This window comes from Oryzias latipes, chromosome 17, assembly GCF_002234675.1.
Source record: "Oryzias latipes chromosome 17, ASM223467v1".
NCBI lineage: Eukaryota > Metazoa > Chordata > Actinopteri > Beloniformes > Adrianichthyidae > Oryzias > Oryzias latipes.
The window spans coordinates 27,482,207-27,497,483 of record NC_019875.2 but is presented as its reverse complement, the minus strand read 5'-3'; the positions used below and the strand labels follow the sequence as shown (position 1 = coordinate 27,497,483).

The 15,277-nt window shown below is 40.9% G+C and overlaps 1 protein-coding gene across 1 annotated transcript in view; it reads right to left on the bottom strand.

The window, feature by feature from the left end:
• The window catches only part of agap3 (ArfGAP with GTPase domain, ankyrin repeat and PH domain 3), a 145,622-nt gene extending 131,768 nt beyond the window's left edge, over positions 1–13,854 (bottom strand). The window contains exon 1 of the mRNA XM_023965328.1: positions 12,966–13,854. Within this exon, the coding sequence (XP_023821096.1) occupies positions 12,966–13,329 (364 nt within the window). The 5' untranslated portion in view covers positions 13,330–13,854. The remainder of the gene's footprint in view (positions 1–12,965) is intronic.
• Between the last annotated feature and the right edge of the window lie 1,423 nt (positions 13,855–15,277).

Genomic DNA, 15,277 nt, shown 5'->3' with positions numbered 1-15,277 from the left:
TTCCAGTTGGGGAAAGCAGGAAATAGGGGTATAAACATCAAATGTGGGGTCACATTCCACTTCCTCTGCATCTATTCCCACAGAATAAAGCATCCCTGAACAGCAGCATCTGCAGACTTTTTAGTTATGATTCACAATAAAAAAAAGTGATCAGAATACCAGTGTTGATCTGGAATTAAACTGGGTAACAGATGCTCCAGCACTGCTTTAAAAAAAATAAAAAATAAAAACACTTTATGAGAGCCAAATGTGCACTGAAGCTTTTGCAGATTTTCTCTGTGAAATGTATCACAGGCAGAGCTGTCCCAGCCGACAGCAAATAAACATGAAAGGAGGCAAATGGCCTGTTTTCTGACTGAGCTCTAAAGACTGAACACAAGGCCAGAGGACATGTCGAAACACCATCAAAACAATGACATCCACCAAAGGAATGTAAGACCGAGGTGATAAAGCCCAGCTGGTACATGTTGAACAAGCTGCACTGACATGACCGCAACAAGGGTCCAATATCTAATCCCAGTTTACAGTGATGACAATGAACAGGTGGGATAATCCAAAATCAAATATGCAGTTTATTCTTCTCTCAGTGTTGTCACGGAGCAGAATCCAAAATATGTGAGCCTATCGTGAGTTCAAAACAATAGGAAATACTTTCATTTCTCTTTTGAGCCAAAATGGTGCCTGTCAGTGAAACGGGTTAACATAACAAACATACTTCTGGTAAGTTTGTTATCTAAAAGGGGGTCACAACTGAGCTTTAAAGACCCACGTCAATGGCCCGAATTTTCTGCAGTTGAATATGGACAAAACTGACGTAATTATTTTTGGTTCAGTTGAGGCCCGAAATGGTGTGGCTCAGAAATTGGAGTCTCTGTCTAACAATGTGTCTTCAAGCTGCAGAAATCTGGGGGTGATATTTGATACTAGTTTGAATTTGGAGACCCGTGTTAAATCGGTGGTCAAATCTTGTTTCTGGCAAATACATAGGTTATACAGGATAACCCATCTCCTTTCAAAAAAATGTCTTGAGATGGTGATTCACGCTTTAATTTTTTCCCGTTTGGACTATTGTAACGCACTCTACACACACAGGGCATTTGCTATAAGAGCCCCAACACTCTGCAAGAGTCTCCCTATAGAGATCAGGCTCGCCGAGTCCCTGCCAGTATTTAAATCTCTTTTAAAAAACCCACCTCTATAGCTGTAGTTTTAATTATTTTACTGGTTCTTAAATTTAAACATTTGACTTTATTGATTTCATTGATTTTATTTATTTTATTGATTGTGTTTATTTCTTTGTTCTGTAATCCTGATTTTGTCTCATTATAATTGTAAAGCACAATCTTGATTTCGAAAAGGGCTATATAAATAAAGTTTATTATTATTATTATTATTATTATTATGTATATTATCATTTGGAGCCGGAGTAACCCATTTTCTGTGGATGACATCGCACTTCCTCGGCACAATTCTCATTTACAGTAAATAGTAAAAACTGCCTTTTTTCTTGACGGTGTCTTTAAATAAAGACACAGAAAAAAGAGGACATATCGCTGCAGTATTTGGAGAATAATATTAAAATTTAACTTGTCTTCACATTCCTATTTTCAAGGCTTTTTAGGACAAAGAGTGATGTTTTCTTCCATCAGCGTTGTGTGTCGTTGCACAAGCAGATCCGTGGCCTCACAAACTTCCTTTCTCCATGATTTTTCCACTTGGAGGCTCCCTTGGGGACAAAAAAGTCCCTGTAAGGCGTTTTTCCTCAAAAACAAAAAGCCAAATGAGTTTCATTTCCTGAAGCATGTGACGACCAAAGCAAGACCACAACTTTAAGAGTTTTGCTGAAGTGGCAAAATTCAATTATGTTTGATGGGAATTCTCCAGAAGATCCGATTTCCAGGGACAAACTGGACACAGATTTCTGTGTGCATAGTAGGGACACTTCATTCTTCAGCTCCATCCATCCATCCCCAACCTGGTTGAGGCCAGAATCTTCCCACAGTTTGTCACGGGACTGCTGGCAAGCTGAGGGGACTTGGAGGCATATGTGCCTTTCCATCTGTTGCTCACTCAATGCTTTCCAAACCCCTTCCTCTGTCAGCAGCCATCTGCTTCCAGCACTACCCCACTGGCAGGAAACATGAGCACTTCCACCATAGGACATGGCGGATACACAAGCTAAAAAAAAAAAGAAGAGGCCAATTTACCTTAATAACACCTTAAAATTTCAAGCAAATTGAGACAGTGATAAAAAGAGTTCATTCCAAAAGGACGGTGAGCAGTTTTAGAAATGTCTGGCATATTTTTCTTGATTAATGCTAGAGGCACATTGATTGTTTCTTTTATTTTTTAAAGGATTCTCTGCAGTAAGTTAATTTTACAAGCATAATGAGGGCACACAGTCATTTCGAGTTTCAGCAAGATGAAGAATCACAGAGCAAATAGCCTCAAAACATGATATTAGAATCAATCATAATTAGAGATAATTAGTTACGCTTCTGGAATATATCAAACAAAATTAATTTCCTTTAGTCCCAAAAGTCTCAACAAGTTGTTAACTTTATTATGAATTTTGTTAAAATCTGAAATTGTCTGCATAGTGGGGAGTGGACCCTGACTTGTGCAATAATTCCTTAAATTTGATAAATAACAACCTTTTTACTTTCTTTTCAAGTCCCACTCTGATCATCTTTTGAGCTACTTTAAAATGCTCTCAGTGGTCTTTCAATTATAATTATACCATTTTTTAGCCAAAACCTGTCATTTTCTAGGACATAGTTTCTGCAGAGCGGCAACAGTTCATTAGAAATTTGCTTCGAGTTGTGGGCAGGACTGTTGGCACACCGACCTCCTTCCCATTACCGAGAGCTCTCTGTTTACACTCTCCCCTGCTAGCTTACAGCTCTCAAGACCTCCAACCTAACATTGTCAGTGCAACAAAAATTTGGTGCTGCAGTTTTGAGCCAGATGCCAGCTCGGACGCAGAAAACAAGAAAAGACATACATGGATCTATTTGTCTGCAAGTGGATGCATCAGAATGGAGCAGCGTATTTTCTACATCACAAAGAAACTCTTTTGCAAACGACATTTTTTTCATCTGCTTCTTTTTCCTCTGCGATTTTAATCATAATTTTCTTTATCTATGTCCTTCATATTAAAAATATGTAATAAGAAAACACAATTTTTTATCTGTGAGGGTCTTTTAAGTCATTATTTACTTAAATATTTTAATTTATTTTAATCAGTAAATCTGCTCTTTTGAATGGGTTTTCCCTTCAATCAAAACCTCCAACAGGGAGCTTGTGAGCTGAAAAACAGGCCTTCACTTTCCACCAGTGAGAGATGAGGATGAGTCCACTCTAAACTTTTCTGACCGGCTTTCCCCACGCTTTCGCGTTCGCAACACACAAAAAAATAGCTGTCCGTCATCAGAAGAGAGGGCGCCTTTGTTTCCAGGGCACAATGGAGGGCATTCTGCTGTGTTGCATTCAATAAGCTGATATTGTGGTGCGGCAGCAGAGAGAGGAGGGACACAGAAACGGCGTTCTGACCCTGCAGACCCCCCACCACCCCGGGCCATCAGATGGCGGCTCTGTTTACAGCTCGGAGGTTCAGCGCCTCTCTGCTGACCTGCAGTCAAATGTCATGAGTGGCGTTAGGACTAATTACAGCGGGGTTCAGAGGAACCATCCGAAGATGCAAACAAGTTGAAGATGAGCACAAACAGAGCCTTCATAATCCTGTTGAGTGGGGAACATCTGTCGGGGAGGCGGGGGTCAAACTCACCACTGCACTTTAGAAAAGAAGCGCCACGCAAACTTAATGTTGGTGCTCTCAAAATTGCTCCTCAGGCTTGAACACGGCTGGGATGCAATAAGTTCCAGACACAACATAGAGGTGCTTTGGCTGCTGCAGATGAAAAATAAAGCGGCTGCTATTATTTTAAAGTGAATATCAGAAAGAAAGAAAAAAAACTCTCAAATCCCATTTGTGCACCTGATGTGAGAGCTTTTCTGAGCCGGATGTTATACCACATACCCAGACCCGACGGCGGTGTTATCGACCTCTGAGATGAGACAGAACACAGCAGCTTTTTCCACCTACAACCTCCTGTCTTCCAACAGAGAGCTTTGTGTTAGACCGTGTATTTATGTTTTCTGTTCTCAACTACAATTAAACAAAAGAAATGTCTTTATTTGCTTTAGTTATGAACATATATTAATTAAAAGGTGCCTACAATTCTCATTTGCAGCTTTATTTTCTTATTTTAGGACCAGTCATTGACTGCTTTGGAGAACTGGGCGCAGTTAGTGTGACTTCACCCACGTAAAAAAAACTTACTTCTAACTCCAAGCAAATGAAGTCAATTCAATCGTCGGACGGCGCCAGGTTTGAACTGTAAATTGTCAGTATTCCGTGATTGGTCCGTGTCGGTCTTCATATTCATTTCTATGGCAACCCTTCTTGCCAATCAGGAATTAACTTGTTGGAAGCCACTTAAAAACTATCTTAGAATAATCTGTCAATCAAATGTATTGAACGTTATTTGGTTTTCTATAAAAACATGCAAAGATATTTCTCAGCTTAATCCGGTCTCAGCCTCTGAATTCCAACAAGCAGGAAGCGGCTGCTTTTTCAGACTGCGCCCGATCCAGATGGTTGTTAGATCCATCAAACACAACCTTTTTGGATCCAAATGCTTAGAAAAGATTTCATGTAAAACATTTTTGGTGGAAATCTGAGATGGTTTAACTAAGCAGAAATAGGGTAGATCCATTTTTAAATGTTATTTTTGTTCCATCTGGCTCGATATTTTAGACCATTTCAGATCCTCTACATGTTTATTTTGAACATCAATATAAAGAAATGACAAACGTATTTTTTTATTTTATGTACTTTTCATAAATATCCATGAAAACATGTAAATGCACCTCACCTTGGTGGAGTTGGTAATGAGGAAAATCAACCTGGGAAACAGATCCATGCAATTTATAATAAAAGATTATAAAGATCTGTGAAACATAAAGAAATAAATTCTTGACTGAGGTAAAAATGTGATCATCACAGAATGTTTACATGTTTCTGTAGCTCTGCTGTTTAATGTACGGCACTTCATTTGACTGTGGTCGTGTTAAGGCACGATACAAACAAGCTGTTTGAAAGGGTCAGCTCCAAAAAGGCCTGGGAGAAGGTGAACTCCTGAGGCTGTTACCATGGTGATGTCAGGCTATAAGCTTACTCTGCTCAGTGGCTTCTTACATTTTCATACTCTGTTCATCAATTTAATGTCTTCCTACACATGAATTAAAACATCCTTTGTTTAGTTATGCTTTGGTATTTAATTGGATAATGTTAGACGCCGTTCTCATATTAAACCGTGGTTATCGTCTGCAGAGTTTTCCGTTTGTCTCTCATCAGCATGTGCTCGTCAGGGGGCAAAGGGTGTGGCCAACAGTCCAGGTGAGTCAACTACAAAGGCCAACTCATCGGGCCTTCCATGGGCTGGTGTGATGCAGGGAACTCGTTTAATTTCCTCCATGTTATTTTAAAATAGTTTAGCCCTTTATGTTTTAGCTGGTTTGATTAAACCCCTCTTTTCTGTGTTTAGTTGGTTGGTGAGGGGTTCAAATCCCAGCCTCGGTCTCAATTAAGACCTTTGGCAAACCCAAACTGCACAAATGGTGGACTTGTATAAAAGCTTCCAGTAAAGTCACTCTGATCTGTTGCTGCTCTTTTGTTAACACCATTATTCAACTTGAGTGTATTTGTTTGTTAATTTACTATGTTAAATAAAACTTTCGTAATTAGTTCAAAGGCAAATAAATAATAAAGAATTTGGCTCGTATTCATGTAAATTTTTTCACAAATTGAAACGGGGGCAGCCCCATTTTATTTGGTCTTTGTGAATCATGGCACGGGCCTTCCCCTAATGAGGGATCGTGTGCTGAACAGAGTTCAGGGTTGGCCTCAGTGTGTTAGGGCTGCTCTCTGGAACAGGCCTCTCTGCAAGAGTGTTTACAAATCTCACCGGACTGCCTGCAGGACATGCAGCAGTGTATACAACACGGTGGGACAGTGACAGCTTCACAGTTAGTTGCTGGCTAAAGGTTAGACACACATTTATACAAAAAAGAAAAAGTCAGACACCTTGATTTTGCCTTAAACTTGACAGACTGCATAGAAAAAAATGCAAATAGTTATCCAGAGGTTGGAATTTTCTTTTTTTATTTTAAAAGTAAAAGATTTTAATTAAAAAATGCTTTTATTTTGGTAACATTTTAAGGACAGAGCACAATCTAAATGTGTTTTTTTAAGCTCCCATAGTTTTTATTTTCTAGCTAGTCTTATTTCTCTTTACCTGAATCAGATGTGTTCAATCAGCAACTGAAATTAGCCAAACCAGCAAACCCCTAATCAGCAGAGCAAAAAGAAAATCATCACAAAATCATGAGGGGAACAAAGTGGAGACACCCGAGTTCCCTCCAAACAATTTATCTCGTAGAGAAACTGAGGACTAAACTGCTAACCTTTTCTCACAGCAAACAGGCATTTTGCAAGTCAAGCTGAGAGCCATGAATTATCTGACATTTCCACTTTACGGGGCTAGTCAACCACTCTTTATGCCGGGATCAAAGTGCATGTGCTGCAAACACACACACCAAGCTGATTTTGCTCAAGCAGTTTGTCAATAGATGTATTAATCAAAAAATTATTACATTTTTTCTTCTTTATCTCATCTTAAAATAAAGATGTCTGAGTGATATTTATTCAGAAGAACCACGGCTGGTACGTAGTGTGATGTCAGTCACCCATTGAAAATGGCTTACTTCCTGCTCCAACCAATTCAGTCGCCATTTATAAGACGTTGCCATGTTGGAGCCAGACCTCATCGGTAAGTACTAATGGATCTGGATTTGCTGGGTCATCGTTTCTAAGTCTGTGACTCTGAGACCTCCATGTTGACGGATTTTGGTTCATGGTGCGAAGAATATGAAGAAGACAGAAAATGGTGCTTGGTGCACTACTCATTGAAAAAGAGTAACACCCATGACAAGAGGAAAAAGAAAATCTGAGTTGCAAATGACCAGTGGAGCAGAATGGCCCGCTACCAGGTGGCTGATGGCACTTGATATGGACAGCCACCGTCCGAAGACATTTAAGCGTCATCCAATCAGGGCTGCTTCCAGCATGTCATCCAGCTACAACCGCCCTGTGGCAGTGCAGCTGTTGCCCGATTTTGTAATGGCATCATCCCCGCCTGACTCCTGCCATGTAAATTCATGACCACGCCAATGATTTTCCAAAAAATCCGCCTGCAGCATGAAACCTTGAACATTTCCCATCACGCGGTAGCAGTTGCGTTTGTGACGGTAGCTAAGGCAACCACTCTCGCCAATCAGGAGTGAGCTCGTTGGAAGGCCGCACTCCACTAGAAAAGTGGACTACACAAAATCTGTCAAACAAGATTTTGAGGTACCGGATTGGCTTGTTTATAAATTGAATAACTTGCACCATAGAATAATATTGTGAAAAGAATATATTAATAAAAACAGTTGGATGTAGTAATAACTGTTTATTTCTCTATAGAAGCCTATGGGATTTTGGCTTCTTGGAGCCAGCAGGTACTTCCTGTTTGGAACATCTGGGGGGGAGGGGGTCATTCAGTCCAGTTCCCATTTACAGTCAAAGGTACATACATACACAAGCTGCATTATAAACATGAGCCTGACACATGAATACATACACAGACAGACCGCGGTGTGGAATGACACAGAGGCGGATATTGACAAACATTTCCAACTCCATCGAATCGATCTTCACAGATAGCTTTGAATTTACTGAGCACATTGTGAGGAATCCTCCTGCCAGAAGGAACATTCTCCAGACGCAGATGGCTCACAGTCCAGTTCATTAAATCAAATTCAGACCACGCATACACACACACACACACTGACACACAACTCCAGCTTCAAACTGTTACCACTCACAATTCCACAAACCCAGGCTGTCTTTACAAGATCACTGTATGCTATTTAATCAGTGCTTTGGATCCACCACTTTGAATCCTGAACTGCTAAAACTGAAAGCACTGCATGGTGGAGATTTTCAAAGACATATCTTCTCAGTTCCAACAATGGGAATCCTGCTTTTGTAGCAACAGAAATATGCAAAAGTCTCATTATTCTCTCCTTGTGATCAGTAGATGTGCACTCTTGCTTCTCGTCTTCTTAGGAGATGGGATGCAGTGCGTACCAGGGAGCTGCTTAGGTACAACACAATGCCGACGGAGAGTTCTGAGGCTACAATCTGTGTGCTTTTACATCTCTCTTTGTCAACCCGACAGCTCCTCCAACACACTGTGTTCCTTTGTGCAGGCTTATTAGCCCTTTCTTCAAATCCCAAGCACCCCTCTTAAATATCGGTAAATTTGGGAAACTGCCTTTTACCACTTGAGATGCCATCGCAACAATAAAACACATTACAATGCTTGGCCTAACAAAATGTCAGGAAAATATATGCACAGCGTTTTGTTTCCACCATAGAGCCAAAAAGCCAGGAAGTGTTAAAACAGTTTGTGACCTTTTTCCTTCCAAATAATTCCTGACCTTTGCAACACTCTTAGGGATCCACTATGGCCACCACTTGTACTGTCTTTAACAGCAAAACCTTCCCAAGATGTTGAAATGCTCAAAAAGCTAAAACATTAAAGTAACAATTTGAACTGTTAGAACATGCAGAGAAAAAGATTTAACTCCCAAGTAAGTGAGTGGAACTATTCCCTAAACTAAAACAGAACCCTTAAAGACCCACTCCTATCAGAATGGTCTTTTTGGTGTTTAACATGTATTTAACATGGTCGGGTCACAATCGTCCCTCTCCGCTCCATTCTTATGCATCCATTGGTAGACGACTAGATCCATGTACGTCTTGGTTTTTGTGGTCTGAGCTGGCATCCTGTTCAAAACTGTGAGGTTGAATAGCTCCTATATTGTTCGACATTTTGGTGGAAACCAGTAATTTTAGGTTTTAAGTTTGAGACAGCATGTAAACAAAGAGCTCTTAGCGAGGGAGAGGAAGGCCAAGGTTACTTGACTGTATAAGAGAACTGGACAGAGTGACGTCACCCACAGAGGACAGCATACTTCCGGCTCCAACCAAATGAAGCCAATTCAGTTGCCAAATATGCTAAATACAGCAGCCGCCATTGGGAACCAGGCAAAGTTAGTAAGCACTGATTGGTCCAAGCCGGTATAAATCAATGTTTCTCTGGCAACTACTGTCACCAATGAGGAGTGAGCTTGTTGGAAGTCCATCCCCCTATCACTGAAAGCCGGCCCGGGGGAATCTATCAATCTAACGTTTTGAATGTTTGAGGTGGGGGCCAGCAGGCACCACATGCTTTTATTGAGGCATCTGATTGGCAAGTTTAAAACTTGAATAACTTGCAATAAAGAAATAATATTGTGAAAAAAATAGGGATTCTCAAGAACATGTTTATAAAAAAGAATGCTTTTTCTGTTAAATAGAATGACTGAATTTTAGCTGTTTATTTCCCTATATTATGGATTTTGGCTTCTTGGAGCGAGCGGGCACTTCCTGCTTGGAACGCCAGGGGAGATGGTTGACTCTGTGCAGTTCACTTATAGAGTCAACGATTACTCCACGCCCACAACTTTCCGGTGAATCTCTAATGAACTGCTTTGCCGCTCTGCAGAAACTATGTCCAGGAAAACTGATTTTCTTTTAATTTTGTCTAAAAATTGCATAATCACAATTAAAAGGCCACTGGGAATGCTTTGAAAATAGCTGATCAGAGAGGGACGTTTAGCCAAAATCACGCAACCCAGCTGAGGTCTCTGAGATTTCATTTATACTTTTATGCAAGTAAAATTTCAGCACAAATCAAACCTTCATCCCCAGTTGGAGATCTCAGCTTTAAAAACCCACTTCTCTCTTGATTCAATAAAGGTTTTTTTTTTCATTCCTTCACCTACTTTTTCTGCTTTAATGTTTTAAGGGTCATCGAAAAACAACTCTGGACAGATCATCACTCCATCAACTTAATGAGATTCTTAGCTTCAGATAAATTATTAGTATTAAAAAAAAGGCAAGGCTGTCAGAAGAAGCTGTTGCAGGATAAAATAGTCTGTACTGATAATATCAGGGGAAAACTGAGGATTTGCATTTTGTCTGAGTTTGTAGAAACTATTAAAAAAAACCATCCTCTACAAGAGCTGCTCTTCTGTATGTTGGTTAGGAAGCCTAACATCTCCAAACAGCTTCAATGACATTGTTCTAAAAAAACAGCTTGAAGGTAACTACCGTAGGTTTTATAAATATCAAGAAAACTACCCCTGAAGATTCTGTTAATAACCATTTGTGAAACAAAACCCACCATTCTGAGCTCAGTGCATGGTGCTGCAGATAACACTAAATGGGATTTGTTTGATTGACAAATGGAGCTCTGTAGCGGGTCTTTGGTCCCCCATCTGTTGGTTTTACTTTGAAACTATGATTTTTGTCATTCATGAGCTCCAACCATCCTGCTAACGCAGTTATTGACTGGCTGTTCCTGCCAAATCCAATTAATCAACAGTTAGTTGTCCCCCTCTGGTTTATAGGATCTCAACAAACATGTTTGGTTTCAGTTCTGTTTACTGGGTCCTGCTGTAAAGCATCTGCTCAATGTAAAGAGTTTGAACTGCTGGCTTCACCCTGCCGCTCTTGAGTGTTTGTACTGTCTGACATGAAGGTTTCCAGGCCGAGTCAAGGTGTATGCTTGTGTATTTTAAGTCATTTTAAGATGTCTTCCTCTCATAATCCCAATAGACTCTATATTTGTCCATAATCATCAACAAGATCATGAAGAGAGCTAAAAGAGGCATCTGCAAAGTGAAATATGTAGAAAAAAAGAAAAAAAAGGAAAGGAAGGGTCTGATTAATGAACAGCAAGACCTTCATATCGATGGGACTTAGATTCGTACTTTCTATTCAGTCTTTCTTCTTCTAAATGCATGAGCCACTGTTTCCTTAGCAACTCACTCTGCAATGATGCAAGACTGAAGAGGAACAGATTTGCAGGTGAAGAGAGGTCACGATAGGTCTGCTACTCTCCACAGCCTGTTGAAGTAACAGTTTAAAAAGAAGTTTTAACTAAATGAAAAAGCAGACTTTTTTTTAATAAACCTTTTTTCAAATGTTTTTGATTTTGTGATCCGCTTCAAGCTGCTTGATTTTTGTTCAGGGCAAAATATCTCTATGGTTTAGCTAATTTGTAGTTAGAATTTCTCAACACTTTGTCTAATAAAGTCTCAGTTTGGCAATCTACATCCATAATCAGAAACAAAACAATCTTTATAAAAGGATCACTCTATGAAAAGATACAGAAATGTTTTGAAATCAACATAATCTGAAACACAAACGCAATAAAAAATGTCAAATCACCAAGTTGTGTGTCGGCCTTCATAATTTTTATGCATGTGTGACTGCAAATGATAACTTTAGGATTATTTTCTCATTTCTACTTACGGTATTTAACCTCTCAAGACCCGAGCTAATATTTGAGCTAACCCTCTGCACACGATTTCACAGGACTCCAGTAAAGCAGAATTAACTACTGGGGTAACAAAACCCAAAATGCGATGTCCATGCATGTAGACGCCGGGTATTAAGAGGGTAAAAATCTGTTTGAGGTCACCCTAAAGTGGATAATTTAAAATAAAAAGCTTAAGGAAGCACAAAAGATACACAATAAAGTTTTTTTTATAACTCATAACAGCCAATAGGGAAATGAAAATCTATTTTGATTTTCCTTGGGGTCAAATGTTTCCTTCTTTCTTCATAAAACACAGACTAAACATTTGTATCAAATAAAAGGAGTCAGCCATAACGGTTTTTAAAGAGAGGTTAGCTGGAAGATAACTCACAAAAGGCTGTATTGTTTTCTTTTAGAGAGATAAAATAAAGCCTTAAAATCAAAATTATGTAATCACTTGGGGGGGGGGGGGGGGGTTTAAAAAGGACCAGTTATGAAAAGGTTGCCTTGAGAAGTCGTGACCTAAATGGGGGTTTTTTTTGTCTGTCTTTTTTTTTAATTTTGTCTCAGATATAATGTCAATTCATATGAGCTGTTTTCTAACCAAACCAAGACATCATGAAACATCTGCATCCCTTTGATTACGGAGCAAACATGCCTGCGTCCCTGAGAGTCACGTGCTTCTGAAAGCAAGGCACATTTCATGGGCTTTGACCACCACTGTCTCACAGCTGTTTTCTCAGCACAACAACATTGCTTCTAGAAATTTCCAAATTAAATGCCTTAAGTGATGAGATAATGCTTCTCAAAGGCCAGATCACAAGGAACACAAGGGGAGAGGCTTCCGGACTTGCAGAGCTGAGATGTTGCTCTGCTATCAAATGATGTGGTCCCCAGCTCCACTGTCATCCTCTCATCATTAGGTCCTCCACTGTGATTAAAAACAAACCCAGTGAGAGGTTTTCATAACAAATCCAATGATGCCCGTGGAAGCTCCTGCACAGCTGCATCCTTCTTCCTGTCTTTATTTGGAGCAGGGGGGTGGACGGCGGACACAGAACGCACAACTTAACATTAGGCACCTTAAAGGACACATGAGCAGCACTTTCACCCACAGTTTGCAATGAAAGGTTCAACTCCACAGCAGATTTTGGAGGGTGGAGGTTACAATAGCTCAGGCTGCAGTGAGTGAGGCTGCAATTCAACCCACGAACACGACTATGAGCTGGGCTGCGCCCCCCACCCGAGCTCCAAGTGTGCTTGTTGACACTGGGCTGCGCCTATAACACTGCCGAGTGTGCGTTAGGAGGAATAGGAACCCCTCCACCCCCACCCTCAAATATAGAAGCGCATAAACACGTGTCCCTCGGCACTTAAGAGACAATAACACACACACAGTGCACACCCGTGTGGCAGCTGCCCACTCACCTTCGATGGAGATTACATGCTCTCTGATTTGGTTCTGCAGGGCCAGGTCATCGATGCGCTCAATCAGGTCGTAGATTGCGTAAATGTTTGGGTGGACGGACTCGAACCGGTGGATCTCTGCCCTGATGGCAGCTGAGTTGGACAGAACAAACTGCGAGCCGGCCGGGCCGGGTTGTGCGGCTTGGCCTGAAACTGTCCCCGAGCCAAACTGTCCGCCTCCCGAGCTCGCAGACGATCCGGATCCGAACTGGGACGGGATGGACTGGGGAACTGGGACGGGCGTCGGGACAGTGCCTGGAGTGGGCATGGCAGGCTGGGACTGCGGAGAGATCCCGGACACTGGGACGTTGGACTGGAAATTCATTCTCGGTTTTGTGTTCGAGGAGAACTCTGTCTGTGAGGACGCGGCACAGATGTGCGGGCTGGGATTCAGCAGACGATGGGAACAAAGAGGTCCGCTCTGGCTCTTGGAAAAAGGCTCGGCGCAAAAAGCGTCAAAAGGCGGTCTCCAAACGCAACGAAACGCGGCTCACATTTGTACAACTTGACTGTGATTCATTTTCCGTTAGTGGCCAGATCTGTCCAGGGCCTTTTGTGTGTCTTACAAACCCGCACTGCACTTGGACAGCCCTCCCTCACCGCGTTGTTGGTTTAAAAAAAAAAAAAAAAAGAAGAAGAAGAAAAGAAAAAGCGCTTTTCTTGCGCGCTCGGTTTGAAGGAGACAATGGGCGTTCAGCGGGGCGCTGTGCTCCTGCGCCGCGGACGCGTCGTTTCTGCGCTGGAATCAAATTGTGTTTGGTTCTCGTTGGTCATAGAGTTCCCTGCCCAGAGCCCTCCTCCGCATGCTGCGACGTCACCAATCACGCAACTGTACTTGAGATGGGGGAGGGTGTGATTGGATTTGTTAGGGGGGGGGGGGGGGTTGCAACGTGCGCACCATCACAATAAACTACCTGCATGCTATGAAACCACAAAATCATCAGCTTCTAATTTTTTGATGCCAGTTTATTGCTTTTTGATTGTCTCCAAATGATCCAAACCGCTGGTTTAATGATCAAAATCCACTCTCGTTGCGCACGGGGGAACTCCATTTAGGGCTTAAGGAAACCATTCTTACACGTTTGCACCCATTTTTATCCACTGGCTCCAAAATGTTATTGGTATTTAAATTCATTTTTAACAAAAACTATAACACGGTAACCGTTGGGAATTTTTATAACTTGAAGATATGACTTTCTTTTAATTATTTCAGGTAAAACTTACTGGACACAACGTAAAAACAGCAGAACATCCAAACCAAATGAGTTTTTGTCCAAAGCCCAATAGGGTACCACAACATGTCTTACAGGCTTGGGATTCAATTCTGCTTTTGATTTGGCTCCATTAAAGAGGATCTAGAGTCCTCTGCTGGCTAAAATGCCCATTGCAACAACAGCTGAAGAAGGCCAGATTGTCAATCAAGACCCACTGTTACAACAGCAATCTTCCAGGCAAATCATTATAAACACACATGAAATAGTTTAAATGAACAGATATTTTAAATTGAAAGACAATTTCAAAAGTACTGAAAATAAGTATTTTAATGCAGAAAACGTTCTTTCAGAAGCAACTTCTGAGCTGTTTTTTCATTAACAAAATGTAACATAAAACTAAAATTATTTTTAGGATAATTATTTACATTTTAACAGATTATGTAAGTGTTATACAATAATTATTCACATGACTTGTGATAAATATGTGTTGGCTTTCAAAATATTGCTTCACAGAAGCTGAAAAGGTGGGTTTTCATGCATATTTTTAAATAATTTATGTAAGAAACCTGTTGTGACTGGAGTGATATTAATGCACATTACTGCTAAATAACTACATTATGGCCCATAATGTCTGTTTCTTTGATGCAGTAACACATGTCTGAGAAAATTATGACGTCAGCTTCCTGATGAGGCTGCTGCTTTGAAGATTACAATCATTATTCATGATTTCCATGATTAGTGTTGTTGTTTCAAGTAAACAAGCTGCTTTGCAACCCAGTCCTCAAGCTGTGCGTCTGCATGAGCAAGACCTCATTAAATCCCAGGGGTTCCACAACAGACCAGGTATGCTGTCTAAACGATGGCAGTGATCAGAGTACATCCTGGAAGCACAGCAAACTATGCATCATAAATATGAAGACAACCTGCATGCTAATTCCACCACAGTGGAAACTCTGTGTTGTCTACAACCTTCTGCCACCATCTGTTGGCCAAATTGGGAATTCCTGCTTGAAAACACGTCACTGAACACATGCTGCACACCATTTTAGTGAGACTTTC